Source organism: Sardina pilchardus, chromosome 14 (genome assembly GCF_963854185.1).
Source record: "Sardina pilchardus chromosome 14, fSarPil1.1, whole genome shotgun sequence".
Classification (NCBI taxonomy): Eukaryota; Metazoa; Chordata; class Actinopteri; order Clupeiformes; family Clupeidae; genus Sardina; species Sardina pilchardus.
In genome coordinates, this window is record NC_085007.1 from 18,713,510 (window position 1) to 18,727,886 (window position 14,377).

General features: G+C 39.5%; 2 protein-coding genes and 1 long non-coding RNA gene across 4 annotated transcripts; all 3 read right to left on the reverse strand.

The window, feature by feature from the left end:
• Positions 1-90: 90 nt before the first annotated feature.
• LOC134101125 (uncharacterized) lies at positions 91-3,167 on the reverse strand. The gene is made up of 6 exons (XR_009941348.1): positions 3,087-3,167; positions 2,796-2,914; positions 2,521-2,640; positions 1,887-1,984; positions 491-544; positions 91-304 (listed from the first exon to the last, which is right to left on the reverse strand). It is a non-coding gene; the product is annotated as an uncharacterized LOC134101125 (long non-coding RNA).
• An 8-nt stretch (positions 3,168-3,175) lies between these two features.
• LOC134101282 (transmembrane protein 144-like) lies at positions 3,176-5,641 on the reverse strand. The gene is made up of 7 exons (XM_062554883.1): positions 5,515-5,641; positions 4,564-4,746; positions 4,235-4,357; positions 3,971-4,070; positions 3,685-3,765; positions 3,276-3,390; positions 3,176-3,211 (listed from the first exon to the last, which is right to left on the reverse strand). Exons 1-7 carry the CDS (start codon positions 5,606-5,608, stop codon positions 3,176-3,178), a joined length of 732 nt encoding a protein of 243 aa, XP_062410867.1. The 5' UTR covers positions 5,609-5,641.
• An 830-nt stretch (positions 5,642-6,471) lies between these two features.
• Positions 6,472-11,095, reverse strand: LOC134101114 (sodium-dependent organic anion transporter-like). Of its 2 annotated transcripts, none has more exons than XM_062554689.1 (7): positions 11,059-11,095; positions 9,071-9,317; positions 8,413-8,531; positions 8,174-8,262; positions 7,857-8,032; positions 7,330-7,487; positions 6,472-6,829 (listed from the first exon to the last, which is right to left on the reverse strand). In XM_062554689.1, the coding sequence occupies exons 2-7, from the start codon at positions 9,211-9,213 to the stop codon at positions 6,684-6,686; spliced, it is 831 nt and encodes a 276-aa protein (XP_062410673.1). In that variant the 5' UTR covers positions 9,214-9,317; positions 11,059-11,095; the 3' UTR covers positions 6,472-6,683. The 2 variants fall into 2 exon arrangements, with proteins under 2 accessions (XP_062410673.1, XP_062410672.1); XM_062554688.1 differs by having other exon boundaries at positions 9,071-9,415; positions 11,059-11,068.
• Positions 11,096-14,377: the final 3,282 nt, after the last annotated feature.

The following is a 14,377-nucleotide window of genomic DNA, read 5'->3' on the forward strand; positions in this document are numbered from 1 at the left end:
AAAAAAAAATCTACCCACTCCCACTGTTATGATCAAACTGCATTATGGGTAATGAAGTCCCGAATAACAAGCTCAGCACACTGGGGAGAGGAGGGTCTTACATTTTATTACAGTGTTAAACATGGCTAAAACAACAACACAAAGGCTAAAACAACAACACAATCAACATTATTACATTATTACAAATATTACAGTTTGCTTCAGGATGAAGCTTAATTTAGCCTATTTTTGAAATTGAAATGAGTATAATACCAGTAAGAACAGTGAACAAAACAACAGCAAGCAGAATGAAGTTCTTGACTCCCTAAAAAGAATAAAGAGATGCAAATAACACATATTACAATTCAAATGATAAAACAATATTTGGGCAACATAGTCTAGGCCATCTCAAGTCCATCGCTGTTGGGGCTTATGACACAATAGCCTATATTTGCAGTAAAAACGACAACTATCTGTGTGTTGTGGCGCCGTCAGGAAATGCTAAAATTACCTTTATCTCTCGGAAGCAAAATACACTCCATGCCAACGACACAAGAGCAGGTCCCTGCGAACACATTTTTCCAAATGTTGTCATGGCATTTAAAACAGCAAGCAAACTTCCTTCAGCTCCATATAAAGTAGGCCTTAAGCACAGTTTAAACCAGTTATTCAAAAGCACTTCTTCACTATATCTTTATTCTAAAGCTCACAATTTTAGGTAGTCCTTCATACTGTTAAAGCAATACAATTTCAACATATTGAAGTTCTGAATGAGACTACATCCACAAACAGCGATTTTCATTGTAAAATGGCAATCTGGATCTGTCCAGAAATTGTCTCCGTCCTCCGTACTAGGCCTACACGAGAATGTAGAAATCACAACATGACATATTATGTCACATACTGTATACTGCATCGTGAATAGAAAGGGAGAGATATTTGTGACTGATAACCTCCAATCAAGAAGCTAATGTGGAACTCTTTGATTGTTTCAAAAGTCTCTGGCTGTGCACTATATGACTCAATCCTGAAGCAACCAGTCTTGATAGAAAAAAAGGACACACAAACATTGGATGATGAAAGAGCCAATCACAAAAGCTATATTTTTGGTCCTGTTTGGACCTGATGCCGTTTGGTCCTGTTCAAGGAAGGATCCAAAATTAGTACTGTTACTTCTAATGCAAAGGCAAATTGGCTCTGCACAGACTTCAAAGCACCAATGGACAATAGACATCCATTTCAGTTGATTTGTCATGCATTTTATGTTTGGAATGTATCAATCTACAAGTATGCAACTTTGGATTAATTGCTTAAATTTTAATAATGTGGATGGGTGACTATTAAGCTACAATTCTCAAATTCAAGATAGGAGACCAAAATCTTGGTGGCTGACAGTTTTCTCCACATTGGTAGTCTGATTGTCGGTTATTCTTTGTGTATATATCTTGTAAGATAAATAGAGTGTATTATCCAAGTGAAATGGTTGATAAAATATTTCAACTGTATGAGTTTTCTGGTTTTCGTGGGCTGAATGCCAGTCAATGTATAGGCCTACTGTAAATCTGAGACTAGTGGCAATAAAAGAAACAAGTGACTGGTGTGACGCTGTTTGTAAACAGTGCTCCCCCTTCTCTGATGGCTTCTTGTTGATGCTTTCTCTGTGTTGCTGCTATGGTTGTCTGCCCCTCTCAATGTTGTCCTTGTATATTATGTTGTGTTGTCAACGTCAGTACTGCTGATTGTTAGTGTATACCGATGTATAAGGCTATTACAAAAATGAATATTATTGATGGTTAATTGATATTAATGATGTTGATAATAAGAGCCCATATGTTGTAGAATTGTCATATAAATGCTTTGAACATTACACAGTCTAATTATTAATTATGTTTAGTGTGTGTACTCACAGCTGTACCAATAGGGTATGTTATAGCAGTTCCAACATAATAACAGGACAAAAACCAGGAAATTTGGCTTCCAAACTGCAAGGATCCTGCAAGAAAAGCTAGGAGAAAGAAAGCAGCAGATTGAAATATACGGTATGATAAACTACAGAAATACCATTTGATTATAACTTCCAGCATGGGTTAACCATGTGAGTGTATCCTCACAGTTACTTCAACATATTTAACCCTCCTGTTGTGTTCATGGTCATATTTGACCGATTGAAAACTATGTATCTGTGCTTCTGTATACACGTACAAACACACACACACACACACACACACACACACACACACACACACACACACACACACACACACACACACACACACACACACACACACACACACACACACACACACACACACACACACACACACACACACACACACACACACACACACACACACACACACACACACACACACACACACACCAAGTTATAATGCAGCTGTCATTTTTGACCGGAAGTACAAAAATGGTAAACATGAACAAACACAACAGGAAGGCTAATGCAGTCCTAGTGATCAAAAATATTAGGTCATGAACTCCGCTTTATTACATTTTAAGTTAGAGCAATTTTGTTTTTCTATTTACCTGGCAGGATACATTTTGAAGGAAGATGAGGTCTGTTCTTCATGATTACACAATAAACAAAGAATGCTAGAGCCGTCGTAGCACAAGCACCAGTCATGAACGGGAAAATGTAATCCAGATCTGTCGGAATTCAATGGGATTAGGGCTGAATTGAAAGACTGCATGTGCATTTGTTCACCCATGTGCAGCCTATACTGTATGTGTTTGAGACTTGGTATAGAGGAATGGTACAGTTTGACGTTAACTGTTTTTGCACAATTGTGTTCAACACATACCATATTGACTGGCACCTGCGAAATGTGTGTCGTTTCTTATCGCACTGTTTTTCACAAAGATGATTGGTGTGTAACAACATCCATAGAGAATGCCCGCAAATGCAGCCAGAGAGCAGCCCCTACAGGAGAGAGTAGAATATTTCATAATATTGGTCAAACATTAGAATAAATAATAAATGTATTTATTGTGTAACATTTGTTGGTTTATCTCATAATTGAACTATGTCTATAAATACTGATATAAAAAATACATAGACGGAAGTAAGACAGTTGTTTTATAGTATAGCTTACACAATCTTTCTCTGAAGGGGGCTGAGTTTGTCCTCCCAAGTCTCTTCTTTGGACTCAGCCAGAATGCACTCATCTACTAGGCAATCCAGCTAATTGAAGAAAATCAACAATAATAAAGTGAAGATCTGTCAGATGAGACATTTTTGGTGCAGATTTATTCAAGGATTGTAATATATTTTTTAGACATACTTTGCTGTCATGACCCTTGTCAGTCTCATTCTCAAAGAGGGGCTCTACATCATCTGCTTCCTCATCCTTGTCCTTGGCTATCGTCTCCGTTTTCATAAAGAACACAATCACCACACTTCAGAAGCAAAGGGAGAAAAAACACATATCATTACAAACATACACACAAGTTCTGTAAGCTAAACACTCTGACTGGATATGTACACATTAACTACAGTACAAAGAATATTTCCGGTTAACCACTGTCTGCTTTATTCCGATACACTGTACGCCCTTACTTCTTCCCCATCAGGACAGAAAGTTAAAATACTTAGTTTGTGTGAAACCCTCTTTTGACACAAACACTAATGAAGACAAATGTGTTGTTAATGTTCTTTGGACGGCCTTAACGTCAACAAGGGTGATTTCGTACCTGACTGTTGCCAGACCTGTTCCAATGTAATTCAACACAGGACTTGCTACATCCTGTGGATCAAGTCCAAACCAACCGAATCTGGGTAGAATAAGCAGACCATGCATCACAATCTAGCCATTACTCGCTAGAGCACACCTAATAAAGAGTAAGTGCCCATAAAACTGCCACTGTTATCTTTTTGGTTAATCTTTGTATTTCATTAAGAAAAAAACATTTAAAGTGCTGCCATGGCATGGTCAACAAATGCATCATGTCACTGCAGGAGGAGGGTCTTGCAAATTACCTGCCACTGGCCCAGCCCATCAGGAGACAAAATGTTGACCAGATCAGAAATCCAAGTCCTAGGCCAATCGTGTTTATGATTGGTACATTGGTGAGGTTGCCTTTACGATCGAAAGAAGCAAGTTTTAATATTCATAAAACTATATAATATTGTGTTATGCAATTCAGCATAGACACATGCTTGCACACTCTGACACACACACACACACACACACACACACACACACAACCCATCTGAGTGAGTGTCCATTTCATCTCTGCTCACCTATGCCATACAGACATCCTGCCACTACGCTGAGGAGCCATGTTTCTGAGCTTCCCTGGAGAAAGTGCACAGGGAGAGACTCAAGCCACATGGTTGAGCAGAAAACCCACTGGAAGAACAAGCCTATCACGATCAAGGAAGAAAACAATCAGACAAGCCAGACAACATAGGAATCTGGTGGCCATGGATGTTAAAATCAGGCATGGAAAAACATTAGCACTTCCACAGCAAGAGCAGGAAGGTGTACCATGTTCACGATTGCATATAGCTACAGTGCTATAACTTGGTTTCAGTCATGAGTTGTAGACTATAAAAGCCTTGGCCCTCACCATTTCCTGTCTCTGTACGTTTGATGGGAACAAGTGAGCATCCAAAGCCAATGGTTGAGAAGCCCAGAGCTATGAAGCCTTTGATGTACAGCTGTGTATTGGTGCTGTTTGGCAGGGCCTCTGATACACTGGACACAGGGCCCTGGGAACCCTCGAACGCAAGAGGACCCCTGTGCCGCCCGTCTGTTCACAGGGAACGAACACATAACACAAGACACACAATAAGACAAAGGATGGCATGACACTTTGCACACGTTCTGCAACATGTGATGACAGACAGCTTTATACTGGCATGCACTCTGAGTAAGCATTTTGCTAGGTATGTGGTAAGGACAAGTCACAAGGGCCACGCTAAATGAAAAGAGAGAAGTGGATGTTAGTGTTCCTTTCATGAGTTGTAAAGCCATAATACATTTGTTTAGCACTAAAATGTCACATGAAAGATGACGTGCATTCAGAACAGCAATTTCACTGGTTAAACATTGATCAGTCTCATCTCATCCTACTCTGTGTCTCTTATGCACTCACTTACCACACAATATTCTGCTATTTCCCTTTAGCAGTTGATTAATCAATCAGTCAGTCAGTCAGTCAATAAACAGAGAACTTGAATAATATCTTTTGACCAGCATGGCAGTAACAGTTTATAATGCAAAAAAGAGTAGACAATAATTGTACGACATCAAATGGATGTACCCAAACCATTTGCTGTTTGTTTGTAATGAGAAATTACACTATGCAGAAGTGACTAGATGATGTGGAAATGAACAAGTAGTTTTGAAAATGTCAGTTCTGATCTGAGAGAACTACTCCATACAGCAGATAATTTACCTGAATCTAAACTTCATCCATCCATGATCATTTGCCTGCATCTGAACTGAGTATCCAAACACAGGCAAATGGAAATCTAAAAGTTGTAAGGACAAGCAAAACGCTATCTGTAGTACTCACTGAGATTTAGGCTGGTATCATAGACCTGAGCAGCCACCATCTGCATCAGGAAGGCCGCGGCACAGGCTTGGACGAGGGACCCCAGGACCGCCATCTCTGACTGTCACACACCACTGCTCAGTCACCACCGTGACCTCGGGATATGTGCAAAGACACTCACATGCCCAAACACACCTCCTCAGCAGACTACAGATACAACATTGCACCTTACCCTTCCCACAATCCCCGGGGGACACACAGTGCAAGGTAAGGGTTACGTAAGGAATTTTAATGGGTGACATGGTAACATCTCTACTGAGACAGCAGTAATTTTTGTCATGTATCTTTTTTTCTTTGTCATGTATCTTTTTTCTTTTTGTTCAGACCTAAAACACAACATAGATATTTCCAGAACTGACATTAAATAGAAACGTATTAAGGCTAAATAAAAATGGATTTGTCTTTAAAAAATAAATAAATAATGTACTGCAGCAATAATAGTCTAATAATGGATAATGAATCAAAATTATTAGTATAAGTAAAAGGTTTGAATTTGAGTGATTGAAACTGTAAAGCCCAAGAACAAATAAAACATAATCATAACACCCTCAGTTGAGCAGAAAAATTAAACATATTTATTTAGTTGATAAACAGCTATAGTTTAAATCATTATATTATATGCATTATATTCTAATTCTCTATTATGATAAAAAAAAAAACTAAACATAAATACACATACATTACCACAATATAAAAACATATGTCATATAATACATTGAAAACTCTACTCTGTATATCCTCCACTTCTACTCTATTTACCATGACAACATGTTAACAAGTATTTTTAGACAGTAGCCTACAGATTGAAGGCGTGGCTATTTTCTCTAATGACATAATGACCTTTTGTTACTCACGGATACTACAGAATTTCTAGTCATCTTAAATTGCATCACCTAGCAACTTCAGCTAGCTAAAAAAAAATCTTACAAAGCTGTATCTCAAACTGACCATTCAAAGTTCCTGTTATGGTAGGAGGTATTGTTTCACTGCTGGCCACAATGTATTGTTGCGTACAATGGTAGAGATGTCCAAAAGCTATCAGACAAAAGTTACAACAACATACAGTATAAACACATATCAAGGTCACATAAAAGTGCTGACAGATTACTGTGGCAATAGATCTCTACGTCTTAATTCGCAGAGGACCAATCAGGCTCAAAACTTCTATTGACTTCCCCTTGTCCAGTGTTGTCTCTTGGGCAGCTTTGTAGCGCATGGTCAGGTAAGACAGACCCATCTGATTTACGTGTGGAAATCCGCTTGTATATCTGATAAACTGACACAAGAGCAAAATTGAAAAAAATAAAAAAGATTAAAAATATATATATATAAAAAAAACACGCCAGAATTGCTTTGGTATTGCACAAAATGAAATGTGCTACACTATAGAACAGAACATCTGACATGATAACAGGAATCAGTTGGCGTTAAAGGGACACTTCACGATTAGCATTAAGCTTTGTATCTTTAGAAAACCAGTCATGTTTTTGAATGGCCGTGCATCATTCTCTCTGTTTGCCTTGAGATGGGAGAAATACGGATTTCAGTGTTGGACTTCCTGCTTTCAATGATGTAAAAATCTATTCATTGGTTTCATTGAAATCGTATTTCTACCATCTCAAGACAAACTGAGGCAATAATGCATGACCATTCAAAAACATGACTGGTTTTCTAAAGATACAAAGCTTAATGCTAATCGGTGAGGTGTCCCTTTAATACTTGAGGCATTTTATAATAAACTTCCATAAACTAGGGCTGTGTAGATGCAGTTCTCACCTGCGATCATAAGGAGGCCAAACGTGAACTGAAAGGAGCCGTAGATGAGGGGGAACGTGAACATCTGCACCAGCTCCTGTGGACTGAAAGAGAGCTGGAGCACTGTTGTGCAGATCTGAACATTCTGGGCTCCGGTCTCCAGGGCAATTGTCCGACACCTGTCACCACAACAGGCCAGCAATTTTAGCAAATGGTCAAAGGTCACAAATCTGCCATGCTTTCATTAAAAAGGATTTGGAAGCTAAAAACATCCAGGTCAGAGGGAACATGTCATGTCAAGTGAATGACCAACCCAACTCCACCACATATTTGAGCAGCTGCTAGGCTGATAAGATTAACCACCCTTGCACTAAACTTAGTCATTGGTTACAGAAGTTGTACAAAATAGGGAACTCGTCCTGAAAGCTTAGAGTAATATCCACCTTGCTTCTTTCTTTGAACTTGTATTGACCAAGGCCGTCACCCTCCCCCCAATAAAACCCAAGCAAGGGGGAAATCATTACTCTAACAGGGTGAAATTCTCTCACCTTGGCCATGGCTGTCGTGCTAAAATAGAAATAGCGAAGCCAGCGGTGAAGCCAATGATGGGGAAAATGAGCCCGACAATCACCATGGATGCATCTGTGTTCCAGGAGCCACGGTACAGCAGAGCACTTGCAACGCCCACTACGGTCAGCAGAACACAGCCCATCACTGACCCTACCTGCCCAAAACAACAGCAAGAGAAAGAAGGTTATAATACATTAGTTTATGCATTTCTGTGATTGTCCTAATGACATAACATATTGCTTATTACAACAACAGCTATAATACATAAATGCACAAAGAGAAGAAAACGCATCACCTTCAAAATGACCTTTGCTGCTTTTGGCCACTTATAGTTGACGAAGGCACCACCAGCCACAGGGACGATTAGAGTAACCAGAGTAATACCTGAGGATGGGATGTCAGACTCTTTAAAACAAAATAAAGAATTCCGTGGACTAAATCAGTGGCTACTTTTATACTACAATATCATATTCTATTCTCTTCTAACCAATAATGGCGCGTCAGATATGTGGCAGCATTATGTGAACTGCTCACCTATTTGCATGTAGGGAACCCTGATGCTGCCGGTCTCCACCCAAGACTGCGAGTAAACAAGAAGGCACAGTGGCATCATTCCCATCGCCAAAATGGTGGACAAACTTGTCATCGTGATGCTTTACAAGGACACAAGGACAGAACTCACCAATTGAAATACCTTAACTAATAGCCTATTCACTGAATCAATAAGAGACTGAATGGATGAATGAACAAATTCCTCTACAATAGTTTCCTACTAGCATGACAAATAATTCATGAAAATTAACATTTAAACTCAGGTTGAATGTTTTGCTTATTCAGGTTCAACAACAGTTGAAGAGTTCACTTGCTAAAAATGACATAAATCTGAATCTATCTTACCTTGCAACTCGTTGTGTGCCTCTGAAGCAACACAAGCATATTTCTGTCTGTTTATAGAACAGGACATTGATAAAGTCCAACGTTGACCTATAGGTACAGTACCTACGTGTCTAATCTCTAATGCCACAATGTTCAAATCTGGAAGACATTTCAGCCAATAGATGATCCTGAATATCTATCAAACACACAGTAGGCCTATTTAAGTAGAAGCCTCATCCCTAATTTCATTGAAATTGTATTTTTGAATGAAAGAAAATGTGAGAAAATAGGCACATGTTCACACATGGCCACCAACCTGAGGTCCATGTCTCCATCGATCCAGTAGGTGATAATGTTAGAAATGGTGCCTCCCGGGCAGCAGCCCATGATAAGAATGGCTATAGCCTGCACCGGTCTCACGTTTAAGGTCAGGGCCAGCAGGAACGCGGTGAGTGGCATGATGCCAAACTGGCAGAAAATCCCGATCAAGATGCCCCACGGTCGGCGCACATGGGACAACACCTTACCGATCTCCACGGTACAGCCGAGGGCAAATACGACCACTGCCAACAACATGGTGAGGACTATGTTCAGTGCCTGGTGGAGGGTCGTGCCAAGACCTTCCAGAGTTGTGTTAGACACTTGGCCCACGTCTATGATGCTGCTATTTAACATGATGCACACAGAGGAAGAACAGAATGAAAATGCTTCAGTGCTACACTGTTTTTGTCCGGTCTCAAATCCTCCCACCCAGTGCTCTATCCCCTCCCCTCACCTCCTCCACTTTTCTTGGGAAAACCATCGAGAGTTTCTTTAATCATTGCTGGTAAGACGGAGCTAAGCAGATTATTGTGCATATTTGAAGTGGGCCTCTGAGCTGACTACCTTCATTCAACACAAGTGTTAACTCTTTACTGACTATCAGAAAATGAGGAGACCATAAGGCCCATAAATATACATCACAATAATCAGGGGTGTGATTGGCAAAGGACAAAAAAAAAAGGGAAATAGTGGCGATGGTGGAGTACGCGAGCCAAGTCAGGCTGTAGAAAGTGGTCCATGGGGAAAGAAGTTTGTGAACCGCTGCTCTAGTGTTTATTTAAGGTACCATAGTGTTGGCTACTTAAGAAATTTTATTCACTACCCCCGGGAGAACATTTTGAAAAATAACCCCTTAAATTATGACATCTGATGACTTTTATGAGAACTGTTGATAAACTGAGATACATATATTTCAAACATTATAACATATTACAATAGTCTATAAGGCCTAAAGAAAACTAAATGTATAGCAAAGTAGCCTACTCAAGACTAAACCAGATATGGCTGATAGTCTATAATTTTGCCAACAATGATGTAGAACCATGAATTTTTGATGTAGAAACATGTTTTGTTTTAACTTAAACCAACATAAAGTTACTGGGGCAATTGCTCTGTCGCTAAACTCTAAATCCCAACTCCAGTTTAAAACTGTGTTGAACTCCAAACTATAGCGACAGAGCAATTGCCCCATAATCTTGACTACATCATTTAGAATAGGCCTCCTTGATACATAGCCTGCACCCTTACAGTCCTTTAGTCCTGTAGGCTACAATATAGTGAACCATAGAAGACCTATTGATATTGATGCTGATTGAAGAGGTTGCTGATATTTAAGTTGCAAAGAAAATCAAATTGCACCACTCCCTCTCCTGCCAAAGTAACATGTCCTACACTTTACCTAAAATAAATATCAGGCACTGTTATTTGTTCAAGTGCACACACTAAATGGAGAGCTGGGATTAAAATTCAGACTGTGCCTTTAAATAGACGACTTTTTTCATCTATGATCATGCAACAGTAGGCCATTTCCACTAAAAATTCGGCTCAATATTATGTGCAAGACTGATGTTTAGCCTACCAAGCATGCCAAGGTGTTTATCTCTTAGCACTATCGTCATACGTTTTCTCATAGTGAGATGGCTATCCCGAAATATTGTTTTGAATGACATATGGGGCGCACGGAGGTGATCGGCTGGACAAACGCGAAATAAGGTGTTAACTAAACATTTAGTAGATCTAAGGTAGACAGGCTTTGAGGTTAAAACGATGAAAACCAGTAGGCTAGTCTGCCACAGCTAACTTCAAGCACAGTAGCCAAAACTAGTTTAAACGCGCAGAAATTAAGTCATACCAGCATCACGAGATTGCTGTCATTATCGGAAAATCCAGACACGTCAAACTGGACGCGAACGCGAGGCAAAGCCAACAAAAAACAACAACTTCATAAATGATGTCTTTTAAAATAAATTATTGGACCTTTACCGTTTCATGGCTTCTGCTAAGAAACAAATAGGCCTAGTTCACACATCGAACTTGCATCAAACATTCATCAACCATCTGCTTTCACTTTCAATGAAAACCACTAGAAAACAGACAAGGCTTGCGGAGTGATATGAATGGAATGAAAGCACCATGGATGAGACAATTGAGGGGCAGGAAGCTGGAGGCTGAAAAATTCATCCTTTATTGGTCCCGTCTGGGCCATGCATCAACACGGTCTGATTGTATTCTCTATTCAAAACGTAGGGGAGACCGGGTATGATTGTAACAGTTTTTTTTCCAGCACCTGTAACTCGCTCATTTTTTTTTTTAGCTACAATCCTGTAACCTTTTTTCAAAATACCCACATTTGTCTACTTCAGATAGAACCAACTCAAATTTCTGCAAGAAAATTACAGACCTTGTAATTTGGTGTAAAATACAAGGTGACCCTTTGTTACAACCCACCCCACTGAGTGGGTTGTAACACTGGGTAAGTTGTAACAGCTAGATTAAAGACAGAAAAAGAGAGGTCAAACCATGCAATATTTTTCAAAAACATGTTTGGGGCATTGAAATAGGTGTATGAACACAAGAAAACAGTTTTCTTTAATTCTGTCTCTCTTTGAATGGCCATAAGTAGCCAGCTTTGTATATGTGGTCGTGTGTGTGTAGGGGTGTGTTTGTGAGTGTGTGTGTGTGTGTATGTGTGTGTGTGTGTGTGTGTGTGTGTGTGTTTCTCTGTGTAAATTTGACTGGATTGTATAAAATATTGCACAAAACTTGTACCTCAGATGTGCCAGTGTTGATAAGCTACAACTGACAAAACAATGGCAGAGAAATTACATTAAATGATGATTAAAATGACACATAAATAAGTATACATAAGTGTTACAACCTACCCCGATCCCTGACAGCCGTATCTTGCTGTATAGGCCTAGTGCTTTGGTTTATGCTTGGATGAAATGCATCATGTTTTGCCTCAGAGACTACAGTTTAATATAATATATGAGGCATGTGATTGTATCTTCAATGGTAAAAGTACTAAGAAAAATATAGCCGTGGTGAAAGATGTCACTTTCTTATGCCAAAATTACCTTTTCCTTTGCCAAATTAGAACGGGTGACATTATAGGCTTAAAAATCACCATGTGGGATAGTGGTGGAGTGGTGCAAGTACTGAGGTGATCATATGTCCGATATCTTATTCCTGTTCTGTGGAAATGGTGATATTACAACTATCCCTGTGTTACAACTATACCCGGTCTCCCCTATAATGACGGCGGTGCTGTGGTGCCGCTGGTCATTTCTCGGCCCACCATCTTCTCTCCTGTTTGCTTCCTGTCACCCTCTCTACTGTCCTGTCCAGTCAAAGGCATACAGTGTGTGTGTGTGTGTGTGTGTGTGTGTATATATATATATATATATATATATATATATATATATATATATAGAGAGAGAGAGAGAGAGAGAGAGAGAGAGAGAGAGAGAGAGAGAGGGAATGATACGGTAGCTTTAAACTGGACTTCTCCCTAGAATTGATTTACTTTTGCTGAACTTCTAAGTTCTCCAGCACAGGCAGCATCACACTGACTGTAATTAATTATGTGACAGAGCAAAAATGTCTGACAGTTTTATTAAGAAAATTGCTCCACTTAGACACAACTTTTCTTTGAGTTCTGGTGTCCAGGGGAGCGAGAGAAGCACAGACCATCCCTCAGGGGCTGTATGCTGAAATTAAGCTCAGGCTTCTGTAGAATCCTCTCATCACAGACAGCCTCACGGTGTGTCATTTCACTGGAAATTTGTAATGATACACAGATACACATGTTGAGCAACAAGGCTTTTGTTTTGTCTGTCCCTGCATGCATAGAAAAAATAATTAGGCTCTGAGTCTGAACTCTTGAGGCCAAACAAATAGGCTATGTGGATATAGGGGAAAGTATATTCATTTGAATATGTGGATATGAAACAAAAGTTAGGCTACATCAACCAACACAACTTAAATTTGGAAGTGTAGGCCTGGTAGCCAATTCCAATAAAATCAGAGATTTTACATACAAATACTGTACATCAATAAGCATTAGGTTGTCTCTAACCTGAAATGCGCGTTTGAGGAGTATTTAGTCGTCACGTGATGGAGCCTTTCGATGTCAAACGAAACCATCTCATTCGCAAAAGGCAGAGGGCACTGGAATTCTCTCCTTTTACTCAGGAACAAACCAGTGAACTGCACGACGTCGTTAAGCTTCCTCCTGAGGAACGCAGAAAACGAGAAATCTCTGAGCCTCAAGTAGAATATGCCCATTGCACGCTTCTAAAAGCAGGCAATTACTGTTTAGCACTTACTTGTACTTGTTTGGATTAAATGAGGAGTCATATTTACACCGACGCCACATGAGGGGAGGGTCCACTGTGTACCTGTACGTTTCCTACAGCGCGTAAAATACATCCATAAAGTATAAACCTTAGCCTAAGCGAAAAAACTACCAGAAGATGTGTGAACGTTGCTAAATCAGATCATTTGTGATGAGCAGGTATATCTAGAAATATCTAGAATTTTGCAGAACTAAACATACCTGTACATCTTTCAGCAGCATTTCATCAGACATAGGTGAAATGGCAGTAAGGATCCTTGATTACTCCAACCCGCTTTAACACTCTCTCCTTCGCAGCATCAAAACGTCGACGTCACACTGAAAGATATTCTAGAAGTTGTTATGCTAAAACAGTGCCAATTTAGGCGGAACTAGGCCTATAATGAAAATACTACTACACCATTTAAATAGTATTGTATAGTATAGTATAAATATATTGATTTCACAACCATACACAGCATAGATAAATCTGTCATCAGAGACTTGTTGATTTTAAAATTCGTGTCATCTGCACACACACAAAAAAAACAGCTTTATGAAGTAAATGGTAAATTCTCCTTAGTATAACCAACTCTTAAATTGTTTACTGTTAAATTGAACTATTGTGTTGTTATTTGTATGTCACTTTGGACAAAAGCATCTGCAACATACCATAACCATAAATAGAGGAACAACCCTCTTAAAAAGATGTTATGGTTGGTTATACGAAAGACACAAAACTATCACAGGAACGGAGAGCACTAGGCAGCTCATTCTACCAACAAGGAACCACTGAGGAGAACCGTCTTGAATATGACCTAGCGGTCATAGCTAGTCGACACAACAGATATAATCAGAGGGCAGTTGAGGATATTAGTCATGATCATTGAATTGGATAGTAGAGAGCAGATCCAGTCAGTGTCCTGTAGGCCGAAGTGAGAGATTTAAATTCAATCCTGGCCACTA